This window comes from Podarcis raffonei, chromosome 7 (genome assembly GCF_027172205.1).
Source record: "Podarcis raffonei isolate rPodRaf1 chromosome 7, rPodRaf1.pri, whole genome shotgun sequence".
Classification (NCBI taxonomy): Eukaryota; Metazoa; Chordata; class Lepidosauria; order Squamata; family Lacertidae; genus Podarcis; species Podarcis raffonei.
The window spans coordinates 81,261,560-81,277,954 of NC_070608.1; the positions used below are offsets into that span (position 1 = coordinate 81,261,560).

Here is a 16,395-nt window from a genome sequence, read left to right on the forward strand (position 1 = left end):
CTCCCGAGCTCACCCAATAACTCATCTTCTTGGTCAGCTTTCTACAGACGTTTCTGCCTTATACTTTTCCCAGCTGCAACTCAGCCCTTGGCAAAGTGGGCCATTACCTACAGAATTTAGTCTCCAGATGCCATCAAATTTTTGTTTTTTGCTTTTGTTAGACACCCCTGCCAATCTGAGCTCCCTCAACCGACTTCTGTAGGAAATGAAGTTTGCAATTTCATAACAATTGCACTAAATTTATTAATCAAGAAGATTTGTTCAAAAAAAGGGAAAGCTTAAAATATACACTCTATTGAATAGTTTTACCCAGCCATCAAGTGAGCCATGAAGCGTGGCATTTGGAGACTTTAACCAGTGGCATCCGATTAAGTTTTCAGGGAAACGTATGTTACCAGATCTGAACAACATAGGAACATACAGCACCCAAGACATCCAGGCACATCTCCTGCCATCTTGACACCAACAGCAGGGTGGGCAATGCATTGAAATAACAGGGCAGTAATTTAACTGCATAAAATGAATTCTTGAAAGGACTTAGGGACAACAGCTCAGGAATTCTGGTATGACACAGCAGACCATGAATAGGCTTATCACAGTAATGGGTAACTGACAAATGTCCTAACAGAAAGAAGCGATATACTAGGATAAGGACTGCAATCTAAAAACCCTATCCACCATGATGGGAGGGGGGGCGGTTTGTTGTACAAGATGAAGCAGAGGGCTCCCTCTGCCCAGCCCAAAACAGCTCCGCCAGTCTTTGTCACAAAATGACAGCCGTGTCACACCTCTGGCACACCTCCCCGTTCATCTTACCAAACATACAGCCAGGAGGACTTCCGCCAGAGGTAGCCCATTGAAAGCCCCCCAAATAGGGCATTCCAGGAGCAGACAGAGGGGAGCCTAACCAGCCTAGGATCCAGAGCCAGCCCAACTACAGTTACTTGACTCCAGGCTAACATAGAGCGGTGCAGTGTTCTGCCTGCTCACCCCATACACCCCCCAGCTTCTACCCCCGCTGGCATGAGTGGTGGGCTTGCAGAAGCAACAGTGGCTATGCCACTCTGTCTTGGACCACTGCTGCCTGGACAAAGGTTAGGACTGCTCTTCCAGTGTCGTTTTTGTTGACAAAATAGCTTCAATCATAATATCTCTTTAGAGACAAGAACCAGCCAATTCCTGGTTTTTTGAAGCTACCTTACACCCTATCAGAATATTTGTCCATCTAGCTCAATATTACCTTGTCCTCTGAATGGCAGCAACTAGTCTCCAATGTCTTAAAACCCTTTCCCACCAGCTACTATCTGATCCCAGAAAGGAAATGTTTCCAAATTCCTCCAAACGGCTAGGCTAGACTTAGCAACTTCCCAGAATTCAAGCCAAGGCTAAATAAGGACCAGACATCTAGTGCCTCCCTCTCATCAATCTAAACAACACAAATCTTATTAAAAACAGCACACACACAAACACAAAACATTTTATTAGTCACATACGAGTGTATATGTGTGTGTGTGTGTGTGTGTACACACACACACAGGTGTAGATAGAGAATGATTTGCAAATCACACAGACAACGCACAACTCTTACCTTGAAAGACAGCCTTATTGGACAGCCCCAAGGCTGGCACAGTAGCTCCTTCTGGAAGATCAATCATTTGCTAAAGAGAAAAAAGAAAAAGTTATGTAGAAGTTAGCTGCATATTTGCTTTCCTTGGGTGGGTGGGGGGAGTTACTCATATAAGCTTTGAAATTTCTTGATGGTCCTTCTTTAGTGTACTTTCAGCCTGACCTTTCATGACGTAAAAACTCAAGCTTGGTAATACATAATGCCCAATATATTCCAATTACTAGGAAAATACCAATCCGAAACTGTTAAAACTTAAAACTGCATGCTTCAACTTTATAGATGAAAGTACCAACACAATTTTGGCTCCCCTGTGAGCCAACTACTGTAGTTCCAGGCCTCGTGTCTTTTAGTCTGTATTTCTCAAAGACTCAAAGGAGTTCGACTGTAAACAATTCGCATAGTGAAGATCTCCAGTTAATGGATTTCCAGTAAGAGAGTTAGGAAGCTCACACACTTTAAAAGAAAGTAAATACACACTTACTCCACTTTTTAGTTCCTCCAGAGATATACCAGAAATGCTGCTGAAGTTTTCCATAAAATTCCTGGGTGCAGTAAATACTCGAAGCACCTTCTCATCTGCTCCAGACACAAATTGAAATCGGCCGGTCATCGCTAAACACTGCATGTCATATCCATGGACCTGGGGTCTTGCTATTTCATGCCATGATGCCTAGTAAAGGGACCACTGACATGTAAGTATGTGCCGGTATTGTCAGCCATAGGAAAGAAGCACTGAAGAATTGAGAACATTTGGCCTCAGTCCATTCTAAGTAGTCAATTTTGCTCAAAATGGACATTCAGCCCATTCCCCAGAATCAGCATCCTTGCCCTCGACTTAATCCTCACTGGAAATGCTAGGGATCTCTTTGCACTTATGAGCAATGGAGAAAAGATTGCTGTATCAAGGTTGCAGGAAAGCATCTCTGCCAAGGTTGAACAGGTATCCCCAAAGTTAAGTCTTAACTCCCTCCACTTACTGGTTCTAAATTTCTCTTTAATATATTTTATTCCTCTAAAGGAAACAGAACAGAGCAAGGGGATGCTGCATAAACAATGACACAATTAGCAGGAAGTCTGCAAAAAGCAAGATATAATTTTTGAACTGCTCCTTTTAGTGCAAGAACTGGACATTTTTAGAGATCCGCAATATTGTAATATCATAGTAGCAAACTGCAGATCAGTGTGCAGTGTAAATGGTTTTTGAGAAATTGGAGACGAGCCATTGTTCAAGTTTCACATTTTGTGACCTATTGACTTACAGATGATTTTGCAAGCTTGTAGAAAAGATTAAATAAATAAATACCTCTGTTTTGTTCTCCCTTTTCCATGGAGCAAAGATTCTTGTAGTTTGGTCAGAACCAACAGAGATGATGAATTCTCCTTCTGGATCCCACATCACATCTTGCACGGCATCGAAATGCCCTGAAATAACCACTTCTGGAGCCCATTCTCTCTATTAAATCAAGACCACTAATATTATATAACATGTGAACATCTGTTAAACATAGAGATCTCACTACAAATGAAGCACTCACACAGCTAAAAAGAAAAGCATTAGAACTCCGGGGGGGGAGGGGAGAGATGTCAGCAGATCTACTAACAGCAGCTGATAGTCCAATGAAGAATGTGAGTAAAGTATTACAAGGTTGGGAACCACATTTCCTTGGAGACCAATAATGGACAGAGCCAAATGTCTAACTAACTAGCCCAGAAGAAAAACTGCCCTGCCTCAATTTTCACAATGACCCTCTCAAATTAGAATACCCAATGTTAGGTCTACTCAAAAGCAAACCCCACTAGGTTACATGGGGTGACTCTAAAATGAGTATACAAAGGATTGTTATATTTACAATAGACCAATATAGCTACTGTTCTGAGAAAGCAAGAAAAGGACGTTCCTTTTGAACTTTAGCATGCTATTCACAAACACATAGCAGAAGTCTGAGCTGTAAAAACAGTGGCGGGGAGTCGGGAATAATAACACACACACCTCATCAATTTATTTTTATCCCATAAAATATTGCCCCTTCCAATTGTTCTGATGCTACATAGGGGGGGGGGGGGCTTTTAAAAGCCAAGAAAAGTAAGGAGGAAACAAACAGGAACCAAGGAACTTGGATGGGATTCAAGCCACATAAAATGAGGACATGGTCATAGGGATACCTTGCTGGTTACAATGAAGGGGGTCTTTGGCCGAGTTTTCATACATTTGAAAATGCTACGTATATTGAAGGCAACGTGATCCTCTCTTCCAATAGCATTTTACCCACCCACCTCATACCTACTAAGAGCTAGCCTGGAAATGGCATGCGCATTTCGCAAGCAGAAGGTCTCAGGTTCGGTCCTGTCATCTACAGAAAGGTTTGTCTGTCTCACAGATCTTGGAAAGATACTGCTGTGGGGTAGACCAGAGTGGGCCAGATGGACTGACTCAGCACAAAGCAATATATCATTCATATATATATATATATATATATATATATATATATATATATATACACACACACACACACACACACACACACACACACACACACACACACTGTTTACTACCCACAGAGCCCAGAAGGCACACCCCAGTGATCCCATCAGATTTAATCTTGTTTGCTACTAATTGTGGTAGAAAAAAAAATAAAATTAAGAAGACCATTGCTTCAGATTAACTGAGGTGTTCAGAATAGATATCCAATCTAGTGTATCTTTTGAGCACAAAGCCACGTCTTACTATACAACAACAGTCCGTGAACATTTTCCTCTCTAGCAACATAAATAAATTCTCTTGCCTTGTTTGCTGAAGTCTGTTTCCAAAGATGCAGTGCTCCGTGGAAAGCATGAGCAAGAATCATTGAGCCATCTGGGCTGAAGTGACAGTCAAAAAACCCCAGAGTATTTCCACCCACTTCTCCTACTCGGACCTTTTTTGAAAAATTGAACACAAAATACATGAGCCAGCCACCAGTCAATCTGCTCATTGATGGCTAAAGACTTGATCCTAAACAAAATAACAAAACTTCATCTACAGTTTAGAATTACACCCAAAAGAGAAGTTAAAAGAACGCAGTTACAGCAGCATTAATTGCTATTGATCTCAAAAAATTAAGAAACCATTAGTTCAGGGTCTAGGCACACACCTGTTATATGTACAAACAACACAGAAAAAATAGATTCAAACCCTGCCACCCATATTTATCACCAATATATCTTAATTTTAAAAATTGTTTGATATGTTTATTTGCCGAGTTCACAGGCAGTCTGCAATAAAAATAAAACATTCCAAGGTGAAATGATGATTATTGGCTTAGCTGGCTTAAATTCTTTTTTTAGACAAATTCATAAAAATCAGTATTTATTATCCATAACAGCTAAATTGAACCTCCAAGTACTGGTGTAGGGTACTAGAAGCTGGGAACATCTGGTTGTGCCATCAGAGATGCCAAAGGTTTATTAAAAAGAAAAACACCAAGTTTCCAGGATAAGGCAAGTACTTAAGTTTCAGTTCAAATCCATGTGTAGGCAGACAGGCTGGACGGGTTTCAAATGTGTGTGGCCTCTTTGCTGCATGCACAGTCTCCTCCTTGCCCTCATATGCACACAGAAGTCTTTGCTGCTTTTAAAAATCATGTTTTTGTGGTTCTAAATCCAGCAGAATGTTGCTTGTTTACTCTTCCACTGAAGGAACAGCCTGCTACAATTATAATACTTTCCACTTGAATTCTTTTTAGGCTTGGATATGACCTCATACTCCCTTTACTTAATTTCTAAAGCCGCGGGGGGTGGGGGGTGGGCAGGGAAAGCAAGATAGGAAAACGTATAAAACATGCCTACCTGTTCCAACCACACCCCGGATTCATGATCTGGAGCCCAGAGGATCACAGTTTTGTCCATTGAAGCAGACAACAACCTCATTGGCTGTTCCATCCTGCCATCTACAGTGCAAGGAGAAAATTTACCTTTGTGGAAGATGCTAGCATGCTCTTTTGCGTCTCACATATTGTATTTGGGATAGCAAAGGTAAGATAATTCTACAAAGGCATGCTGCAGAACAAACTGTGTTGGGCTGAAGAGGAGAGAAACGTGTAGTTGCAATTTACAGTATTCCAAGAAGGCTGCAGAGACAAAAGTCTTGTACGTTGGATACTAGGTGCCGTAGTAATTGTCTACCGCCCCTGCTTTAAAAGGGAATGTTTGCAGATGGTTCTGGGTCCATGCATTTCAAATTGCACAAATTCAGTTCCAATCACAAGAGAAAACATTACACCCAGAAGTGCCAAGTGTAGTCACTATTTGGAAATGCAGCACTTGGTGAATCATTGGTCGTTAACTGGGGACTCGTGACACATTAAGTGGTAAATCATAGGTTGAGATGAACCTTAAGGCAGGCTGCACTAGCAAAGCAATGGCGATTTTCCAAAAGAATCAGCATTTGTGATTCTAAATGTCACTGAATGTTGCTATTTTCAATAGAAGAAAAGGGAAAGAGAGAAAGACAAATCTGGATGCATATTTTAAAAGGCAAAGAAAAAAGGAGCCCCCTTGTCAGTGTTAGTGGCTCCTTGATCTGAAAAGGCTGGTGGTCACTGTAATTATTGCAATGATTCAGCAACTGGCAATGTTAGGGTTGGAGCAACCCTAAGGACAGACAGTGCAGAATAACCAAAATCCATACCCACGCAGAATCAGGACTATAGGAAAAAGTTAATGAGCTACAGGCAGAATCAATATCATTTCCTGCAATTCCCAGCCTCTACTCCACATCACCAGCTGCCACACTGGGATGGGAAAATGCACAACACAGAGATAAGGTATGGGAGAAGCCATTATGGGTGTTCCATTACCCACAGCAATCCAGTGTTCTTCGCCATGTCTAGCTGTCCCCCAATTTGCGGCTCACATGCTTCTTACCTTTGGGAAAGGAAGGCTGCCAATGAACAGCATATACCCAGTTTTCATGTCCAGCTAACACAGAGTCCAGAGTAACAGCAAAAGATGCATCTGAACCTACCACAGAGCAAAAAAGATAATAAAAATCTTCAAAGCTTATATCTATAAAAGAACCAAGGACATAGTCAAGATTACTGGTGTATGAAACCAGCTAACATCCCCATAAGGTAAATTCACAAAGTAACTCCACTACATTCCCTGAAATCCGTTAGATGCAAATAACAAAACCTGGACCATTCCGTTCCTGTCATTGATGTGAGTCTTGCATACTGCAGGGGTTCTTCTCAAACCTTATCTTATTTGTCTCTTTTAGCTGCTTTCCAATGGTTTCAGCTGTTTCAAACAGAATGTTACTTTGTGTGCATTGTGTGTGTGTGTGTGTGTGTGTGTGTGTGTGTGTGTGTGTGTGTGTGTGTGTTATTTGCACACCACCCTGGGATCTCATGGGAGGAAGGATGGTTTAGAAGTATAGCAAACAAACTACAGTTTTGCATAGAAAAGCAAGGACAGTATGGAGTTATGCTATAGGCACGCGGGTGGTGCTGTGGGTTAAACCACAGAGCCTAGGGCTTGCCGATCAGAAGGTTGGCGGTTCGAATCCCCGCGACGGGGTGAGCTCCCGTTGATCGGTCCCTGTTCCTGCCAACCTAGCAGTTCGAAAGCACATCAAAAGTGCAAGTAGATAAATAGGTACTGCTCCAGCGGGAAGGTAAACAGCATTTCCATGCGCTGCTCTGGTTCGCCAGAAGCGTCTTAGTCATGCTGGCCACATGACCCGGAAGCGGTATGCCGGCTCCCTTGGCCAATAAAGCAAGATGAGCGCCGCAACCCCAGAGTCGTCTGCGACTGGACCTAATGGTCAGGGGTCCTTTTACCTTTACCTTTATGGAGTTATGCTAACAAACTGTCAAGAAGCACCCAGCCATAGTGTGGATAGTTGGCACAACAAATAGATGCCACAACAAAATGTGAAAGCCTAAGTACGACTTCACATGTCCCTGAGCACCTTCAGAAGTTTGTTTGGGAAGTCAGATAGGGTGGTACAGCATCACATCTGCAAATCCTGGGTTCTGAATGCAGGTACGCCTCTCAAACATACACAAAATGTAGCCTCCTATTGATAATGGAGATATGTGCAAACAAACTTGTTTCCATTCACAAATATGTCTCACTAGGGTGAGCTGATGCAATATATTTCTCTGTGCAATTTCTGTACTCTACTGCTGACTTGGCTATGCAGTAAAAGGTAAAGGTACCCCTGCCCGTACGGGCCAGTCTTAACAGACTCTAGGGTTGTGCGCTCATCTCACTCTATAGGCCGGGAGCCAGCACTGTCCGAAGACACTTCCGGGTCACGTGGCCAGCGTGACAAAGCTGCATCTGGCGAGCCAGCGCAGCACACGGAACGCCGTTTACCTTCCCGCTAGTAAGCGGTCCCTATTTATCTACTTGCACCCGGGGGTGCTTTCGAACTGCTAGGTTGGCAGGCGCTGGGACCGAGCGACGGGAGCGCACCCCGCCGCGGGGATTCAAACCGCCGACCTTTCGATCGGCAAGTCCTAGGTGCTGAGGCTTTTACCCACAGCGCCACCTGCGTCCCCTGGCTATGGAGTAGGAAAGGTTAAATCCCTGCCCAGGAATAGGAACGGATGATGTAACAGGAGTGGCCTGAAGTTTATGAGGTCAGCTGAAACAAAGCACGCAGAAACGCCACATCTCTCTTGGCCCTTTGGCTAGTATAGTCATACAGCATGAGTTCAGTGAATTATTCTCAGGAAAGGAGAATTTGAAACTCAAGAATGGCAAACCAGGACTTATGTCCACATGTGGTGGAGGTGTAAATATGTAAAAGAAATTTGGCAAAGGGTGTTAAGGGGGGATATCAGAAATCGCTGGGTTAAAGCTGACCAAAAGTCCAGAGGTAGCATTATTATCAATTTATGAGGGGGTGGAAGGTTCGCAGGCTATGAAGGACTTGCTCACAGATTTATTGACAGCTGCACAACTTGTTATAGCTAGGAAGTAGATATATACGGAGTTTATTTAAAAGAACATTGCAAAAATATAAATCTGTTGGCAGGTCTGAATTGACTTTCTGCGTGTAATAGAAGAATCTTACAAAATGCAATTGAAACAACCGAGAGGAGACAAAGTTTAGTGCGCAGATGAAGAATGTAATCTGGGAACCACAATGGGGCGACCGGAGGTCATGGTGAATCCAACTACAAATTGTTACATACAACAAGCACCAACTATGGAATGATTGTTTATTTTTCTTTTTGTTTAATGTTGATTACTTACGTTACACAGTTTTTAAAACCAATAAAGTATATACCGTATTTTTCACTCTATAACACGCACCTGACCATAACACGCACATAGTTTTTAGAGGAGGAAAACAAGAAAAAAATATTCTAAACAAAATAGTGGATGTATGATTTTTGTGGTTCATGCTGTGGCTACAGACATGTGATCTGACAGTGAGTTTGGAGTAGCCCAATGCAAAAATCCTGAGGATCCATGTGGATCCATGCTTTGTAACCACGTTTTAAGTGGGGAGGGAAGGAAAAGCACTCAAGGGACAAGGAGCACGCATGGGGTGTGTGGAGAAGGATGCTGCTAATAATGCAGGAGAGGGGTTTAAGGGGACAAGGAGCACGCATGGGGTGTGTGGAGAAGGATGCTGCTAATAATGCAGAAGAGGGGTTTAAGGGGAGAAGACTCCTCTCCTCTCCCGCTTTGCTCCTTTAAAGAAGCAGGCTCTCTGTCCCTCTCTCCTCCCCACTCAGCGGCTCTTCTCCCACTTTGCTGTTTCAAAGCGAGCCACGGAGGAGGGAAGGAAGGGGAACCATGGATCCTCTGCTCACAACTGCAGCAGATCCCCCCGCCATCCATAGGCATTCGCTCCATAACACGCACAGACATTTCCCCTTACTTTCTAGGAGGAAAAAAGTGAGTGTTATGGTGCAAAAAATACGGTATTTTTTAAAAAGGAAGTGGAAGGAGCAAGATGAATATAAAGAGGTGTTGGATATAGCTATTAATGATAAATTAACATGTGCTATTAAGGTAAGATGGGGAATATGTAGGAGAAATGATTTTGAGGAGATATGGAAGGTATTTGTAGAATTTGTACTGTTAAAATGGGAAGGGGTCAAACTATCGCAAGAGGTGTTGAAATTTTGGGAGATTGGATATTGAAAATGGAATGGTCTTGTGGGTGGGGTGCACATTTTTATTCTTATTTATTATCATTTTGTCAAAATTAAACATAAAATAAAGAAATGGCAAACCTCAGCTTCAACACTTTCATTTAACCCTACTGACAACAATTGCATATTGCCTCAGAAAAAGCAACAGCTATTCATAAAGTACAGACTCACCATTGTCATTTTTCACGGTGAAAATGTTCTCCTTTAGCCTTATAGTTTCCTCATCTTGGGCTTCCACAAGCAATGAAGTTGCATGCATCTTCCAGATCCGTATCAGACAATCCTGGGAACAGCTTGACAAGAAGAGATCTCCGTCTTTTGCAAAATTAAATAAATGAAAAGCAGGAAGATTTTAAAGATGGGAAGTTCATTGCCCAGGGAAATCAGTATTGCCATGAGCAAGTTGCTAACGAATACCAAAATAAAATACTTTGCTGTAGCGCATGTCAGCACCATTCAGTGTGGAAAGGGATGAACATCACACTGTCATATTAGCTACAATACTAAAGAAATGCCTCACATAATCTAAGGAAAGTTCTGTAGCTTGGAATACCTACCTGAATCTAGGTTGGGATAGTTTGGCAAAATCATCTGTTTGTGGAAAGATAGTGCTACGTGGTTTCTCAGGGTGGGATTCAGTATCTTCTAAGATTCTCTATTTCTAACATGTACTACACAGAGCAAAGCTGTAAGTTATGGGCAAGGTTACATACATGCTAAGATTCCACAGGGGTGGAGGAATCATATGATTATATGCTGCCTTAGAGGTTTTTAATTTGATCCAACACATGTAACTATTATTAATATTGACTTTTTCAGTTGTTATCCTTGAGAAACGTAGAAAATAACAGGATATATTTATCCGAAAGTCTTCAAACTTACACAACCCTTTAAAAATTAGGTAAGGAACCAAATGTTATATAATACTGTTTTATAAATTATAATTTATGCTAACTTAGAATTTAAATGTATTTTTATGTAATATTTGATACTTCCAGCTGATGAGGGTGAATACATCAAAACAGGGCCCTGTCCTGGTTTCTAATCCAGAATTGACTTCTGATTTCTGCTCAATGATTGAAACTAAGACCTCCACGACGAATATGGACTAATATGAACTTATCTCCACTCATAAACTCTTATCTCTAATTCTGTAATGAATTATTGTGCTATACATATTTTTATGAGTTAGAGTTTGTAATCTCTGTTAGAATTTGTAATCTCTATTTCAGTTTGTGATCCTTGTCAGAATACATACTTTTGAATGGATTAGTTTTTGTTGCTATTGACTATTGATTTGCGAGTAGGACCACTCCCACTATTGAAACTTACATTGGCCTGAGTTCTTGGTGTGCTCTTCTCTCGAGATTCCACGGGAGCAGAAAAACTGGAGAGTGTAGAAGTGGGCATAGAATCCCCGCTTTCCCCTCTGGCTTTCGGAGCCATGGCAGGGGGGTGGGGAGGCATCTGCAGCTTCCTATTGGCTGCAGGAATTTCCTGCAGCCAATAGGAAGCCGTGGCTGCGTCCCGGAAGTCAGTGCCCATGCGGCACAACCAGCGCAGCACGCCAGTATAGCTCCTCATAGGGACTGACCGAGCAGGCGGTTTAACGACCCCCTTAGGCCGTATCTGGCCCACGGGCCGTAGTTTGCTGAACCCTGCCCTAGAACCTCATTTATAAGATGCAAGTGTTGTGGCCTTGATTCTTCTAGGCCAAGCACCTGCATTGGAAAACACAATTGTCCCTCTTTGTTTCAACAAGGCTGAAATCTAGGAAGCAGGCTACTCCAGACTGAAAGGGCAATTCCATTACTACATTAACCCAAATGGAACACTTGCCTATTACATTATATAGTCGAATCCTCTGAAATTATCTTTCCCTATTAGCAACGTCGCCTTCAAAATGTGGAGAAGAAAATTCATGCCAGTGGAATTATAAAAATAAACATCTAACTATAGTGTTAAAAATTACAGCACTCTCGTTATCAAGTTCTGCCATCCTACTTGTTTCTGCACGCTGTCCCGCTGGGTCTCAAATACTATGTTTGCATATATGAAAGGGGGATTAAAACCATCTCAGATGCTTGGCTTTTCCTAGTAATCTTGCTCTATATGGCACATTAGATTATTAAAAATGCCTTGCTGCATGCCCTACCTACCGCAAACTGCCCATTCAATCCCTCTTATCCAGTCTTCATGGCCATGGAGCAGCAAAGTCTTCTGAAACTGAAACAAACCAGTATCCTTATGTAGCACAAATATCTGTATTTTGATGCTCCGCATTACAGCCTGAGGGTTCTCCTGGATTCAGCTTTGTTGCTATGAGCTCAAACAGCACAGGGTGCCTTTTGGCAGCCTCAGCTGGTTCACCGGCGAGGTCAGAGTCAGCCATGCCCTGGTAACCTCTCTCGAATGGATTACTGTAATGCATTATACATCGGGCTTAATTTGAAGATTATTCAGAAGCTTCAGCTGGTACAGAATGTAGCGGCCCAGATTCTGACGGGCAGAGCTTATTTGAGATAGCTCCAATGGCAGCCTCTCCAATCCAAATTTGATTCAAAGTGATTTGGGGACCTGAAGGAGTACCTTCTCAGATTGTTAGCTGCGGGTTTTCTCTCTGTTCCCTCTTCATTTAAGATGAAGCAGGAGACAATCACAAAGAGGACCATTTTGAACTTGTAGGATGCCTTTCCCCAGCAAGGTTGCGTTCTTTCAAGTGCCAGGCAAACCTGCAGGCTTTTAAAGCTTGCTATCTTATACTCATTTACCTGGAAGTAAACTTTGAGAAGGGTGGCGCTGTAGTCTAAACCACTGAGCCTAGGGCTTGCCGATCAGAAGGTCGGCAGTTCAAATCCCTGCAATGGGGTGAGCTCCTGACGGGGTCCCAGCTCCTGCCCACCTAGCAGTTTGAAAGCACGGCAAAGTGCAAGTAGATAAATAGGTACCGCTCTGGCGGGAAGGTATATGGTGTTTCTGTGCGCTGCTCTGGTTTCGCCAGAAGCGACTTAGTCATGCTGGCCACATGACCCGGAAGCTGCCTGCGGACAAACACCAGCTCCCTCGGCCTATTGAGCGAGATGAGTGCTGCAACCCCAGAGTCGTCCGCGACTGGACCCAACGGTCAGGGGTACCTTTACCTTTAAACGTTATTTAACTCATTGGGACTTACTTCTGAGTAAATGTGTATAGGGTTGCACTGTTTAACATTTAAAAGTATTTTTGAAGGCATTTTGATATTTTTAATTCTGTAAACCACACTGAAGCCAAATTCAATGAAGGGTGGTATATAACTAATTGGAATAAATAAGCACATCGGTCACCATGAGTTGGCAGGCATGCTGAACAATTCCACACACACAACCTGTCTATGAGGAATGCTAGCATTGATGTCAATTAACACAACTAAACCCAAAACACATTATTTGTCTAAGCTCAAAATCCTCCTAATAGAATGGGATATAATGGGATATAAACAAATTAAAAGACATTTTGAAAATTCAATATAAAGGCACACCACAGCAATATTTGTAAACACTTCTCCCATGTACAGTGGTGCCCCGCAAGACGAATGCCTTGCAAGACGGAAAACCCGCTAGACGAAAGGGTTTTCCGTTTTGGAGGTGCTTCGCAAAACGAATTTCCTATGGGCTTGCTTCGCAAGACGAAAATGTCTTGCGAGTTCCTGCGGGGTTTTTTTCCTTTCCCCCCCTTTTTCCCAAGCCGCTAAGCCGCTTAACAGCTGATCCGCTAAGCCGCTTATCAGCTGATCCGCTAAGCCGCTTATCAGCTGATCCGCTAAGCCCGCTAAGCCGCTAATAGCGCTAATCCGCTAAGCCGCTAATGGGCTTGCTTCGCAAGACGAAAAAACCGCAAGACGAAGAGACTCGCGGAACGGATTCTTTTCGTCTTGCGAGGCACCACTGTATTCAACTTCATTTTTCCTACCTTCATTTTCTCCCCACAAAATCACAGTCACAACAAAACACCCAAAAAATGACATACTATTCATGGGATAGGAGACAGAAGCAATAGTTACCTGTCCATCCTGCTGCACATATAAATGAATTTTGCAGTCATCCCCACCGCAAGCCAGTACCGGTACTGAAATGGCAAAGCAGTCAGTCGAAACCTGCTGTTTCATTATTATTATTTTAAACAGAAAAATAAAATGGACACAAGGGAGTATACCACATTTACTAAAGGAAGAAGAGAGCGAGAAAGAGGGAAGGAGGGAGAGAAGGAGCCTAAGGCTGCAATCCTATGCCCAAAGTACCAGGAAGCCAGCACACCTTGAATGCTCTGGGACTTACTTCTGTGGGTGTGTTACACAGTTCCAGGACTATAAAAAAACCTCATAATCTGTAGAATATCCAGTGCTGGAGTAGTTATAATTTCACAAATTTCAAAAAGAAGGAATTATGTTGCTCTCCACTCTGCTAAAAGTCAAATTCCAAATTTTTTCTGCCTTCCTATATTATGCTCCTGCACTAATGTATCTATTTACCCTAAGGCAGAGGATGGCTTTCTGGATCTCCATAAACAGCACCATGAAACACATGCTGAGTCTGGGATGAATATCTCAGGATTGTCTATGCATCATTCCAGTGTTTTGGAAATCCAACTCCTACGAACAGAATCACTGTTTTATATATGCATGCAACCCACATAATCCCAGTACTAAAAGGTACTTTAATACAACAGGTGAATGGAATTGATCCTGACACAACACCAATAACTTCCCAACATATTCACTTCCACTTTAGCAATTACCTGCTCATCTGCAAAGAGTTAATTTCATAGGTATTTTCCCAAAAAGGATAATGTATAGATATTGACTTATAAATACAATAGAACTTAGAAGCAGACATTCGCTACTAAAGACTTGGGTCAAAGGGAACTTTAAAACACATAATTCTGGTAATCCCAAAAGTCAGTATTGATTTTGGCATCAGGCATGGTGGATACAATCACAAGCATCCAGATGAGCTGAATTTATTTGAATGGACTGTCTCCCAGACCCTGCACCACAATCCATTTGCAGCAAACATGGGGATACTTGGTTGCAACCATAAAGGAGGTACCGTTTTCCAATAAAACACACAACATCTGGAGCAGATATCCCTCCTCTCCGTTCCATCCTTCCACCCAGCAGTGACGAGGTAAGGGAGGGGTGTGCACAAACCTAAAACTCCTGCATCGCTGAGAGGCCATCATTTAAAGACACACCAAGCAATAAATTGTTTTGTTACCATAACACCATTAATGTGCATGGTGCTTTAGCAGAGTAGTAACCAAAAAGGCAGGGGCCTGTCCCAAGGCACTTGCAACCTAACATTCAACACATGGGAGACAACAGAGAGAAGGGAGGAAGGTGAAGACAAACGGAGGGAGGATATTCAGCGTTTAGGGATAGACCCACAGCTCAGATGACCGACTATGCAATTATTGTTTGCATTTATTCTCTGAATAGAAAGGTGAAAGTGGAAAAGTATCATTCACTGTCTCGTTTGATACATTTACCAATAAATGTGGCCACACAAGAAAGGAAAAAATTCCTCTAAACATATTGAGCAACATGAGTACTGAAGTCAAATTAGTGTCAAGTCACACTGGTGTGGGTGGGTGTGGAAATGGGAACTCACAGGAGCAGATATTAGGAGCCCAGTACTGCACTTTTGAAATATACTTTAAAACAAAATGTTTGAGTCAGTTTTTGAAATTTGCTGCCATCCATCAACTACATTGACTAAAATGCTTAAGACACCAGTTAAGCATCCCTCTAAATGATTAAACAGTTTCACAGACACACTTACTGTTGCTGTCTGGCAAGAAGGACAAAGAAACATCCATAACAAATCCATTTCCAAATAGCAGCGTCTGAAGACATTTAACTGAGAGGGAGAGAGAGAAAGAATAGTTTTGCACACCAGCAGTCAACATGACAGACAGCCAATGTAGAACCAAAGAGATAAGCTGCTAATTACAGCTACAAAGAATTAAAACTCACCCAAGATTAACCTAAAGGATTATACATCATAAAGAAATGCAACAGAGAAACTGACTCAGGTATAGAAAAACTGATAAGGAGAGGTTACAGTAGATCAGAATGAAAGAACGACTTGGCAATGTCTTCTTTAAATTCACACTGACCTTGGCACATTGAGAGGTGGTTCCTCATCTCAGGGGTCAAAATTCCTCTACTTCCCATATTATAGGAAACAATTCTAAGGGCTCATGCATTGTGGCAAGTAGCAAGGCAAGTGACATAAAGGTTCGGTATAACACAACATAGCTATCACCTTTGCCCCTTCTTTGTCAAGATGTATAGCTTGTGGGAATCGCTTGCAGATAACTACAGTGCCTGGAGACAGACAGTCAGGTCATGGACCCACAGCAGTGACTAGAGGAGGAATGACTGCTAGGAGGAGCACAGCGGGAAGAAATGCCATGGTGCATCTGCAGCAGCACAACCGGACACCTTCATCTCCCCCAGCTGCAACAAAACATGTCTCTCCCATATCTGCCTTTACAGCGACAGCAGGCACTGTAACTTTCCAATCGTTTGACACCCCCAAAGGCACACTCTTCCATTGTCACCCAGGACGGATGAAT

At 42.5% G+C, this 16,395-nt stretch overlaps 1 protein-coding gene across 3 annotated transcripts in view; it reads right to left on the reverse strand.

Moving 5' to 3' along the window:
- The window catches only part of ELP2 (elongator acetyltransferase complex subunit 2), a 42,602-nt gene that overhangs the window by 18,194 nt on the left and 8,013 nt on the right, over positions 1 to 16,395 (reverse strand). For 2 of the 3 annotated variants that reach the window (XR_008331625.1, XM_053397185.1), the window contains exons 5-14: positions 15,597 to 15,674; positions 13,820 to 13,884; positions 11,940 to 12,006; positions 9,952 to 10,095; positions 6,530 to 6,625; positions 5,453 to 5,553; positions 4,411 to 4,542; positions 2,931 to 3,080; positions 2,109 to 2,297; positions 1,589 to 1,658 (exon numbers count right to left, since the gene is read on the reverse strand). Coding sequence is in view for 2 of the 3 variants with exons in the window: in XM_053397185.1 (XP_053253160.1) it covers positions 1,589 to 1,658; positions 2,109 to 2,297; positions 2,931 to 3,080; positions 4,411 to 4,542; positions 5,453 to 5,553; positions 6,530 to 6,625; positions 9,952 to 10,095; positions 11,940 to 12,006; positions 13,820 to 13,884; positions 15,597 to 15,674 (1,092 nt within the window). In the remaining variant the exon portion in view is untranslated. The remainder of the gene's footprint in view (positions 1 to 1,588; positions 1,659 to 2,108; positions 2,298 to 2,930; positions 3,081 to 4,410; positions 4,543 to 5,452; positions 5,554 to 6,529; positions 6,626 to 9,951; positions 10,096 to 11,939; positions 12,007 to 13,819; positions 13,885 to 15,596; positions 15,675 to 16,395) is intronic. The other variant, XM_053397186.1, reaches the window with a different exon arrangement.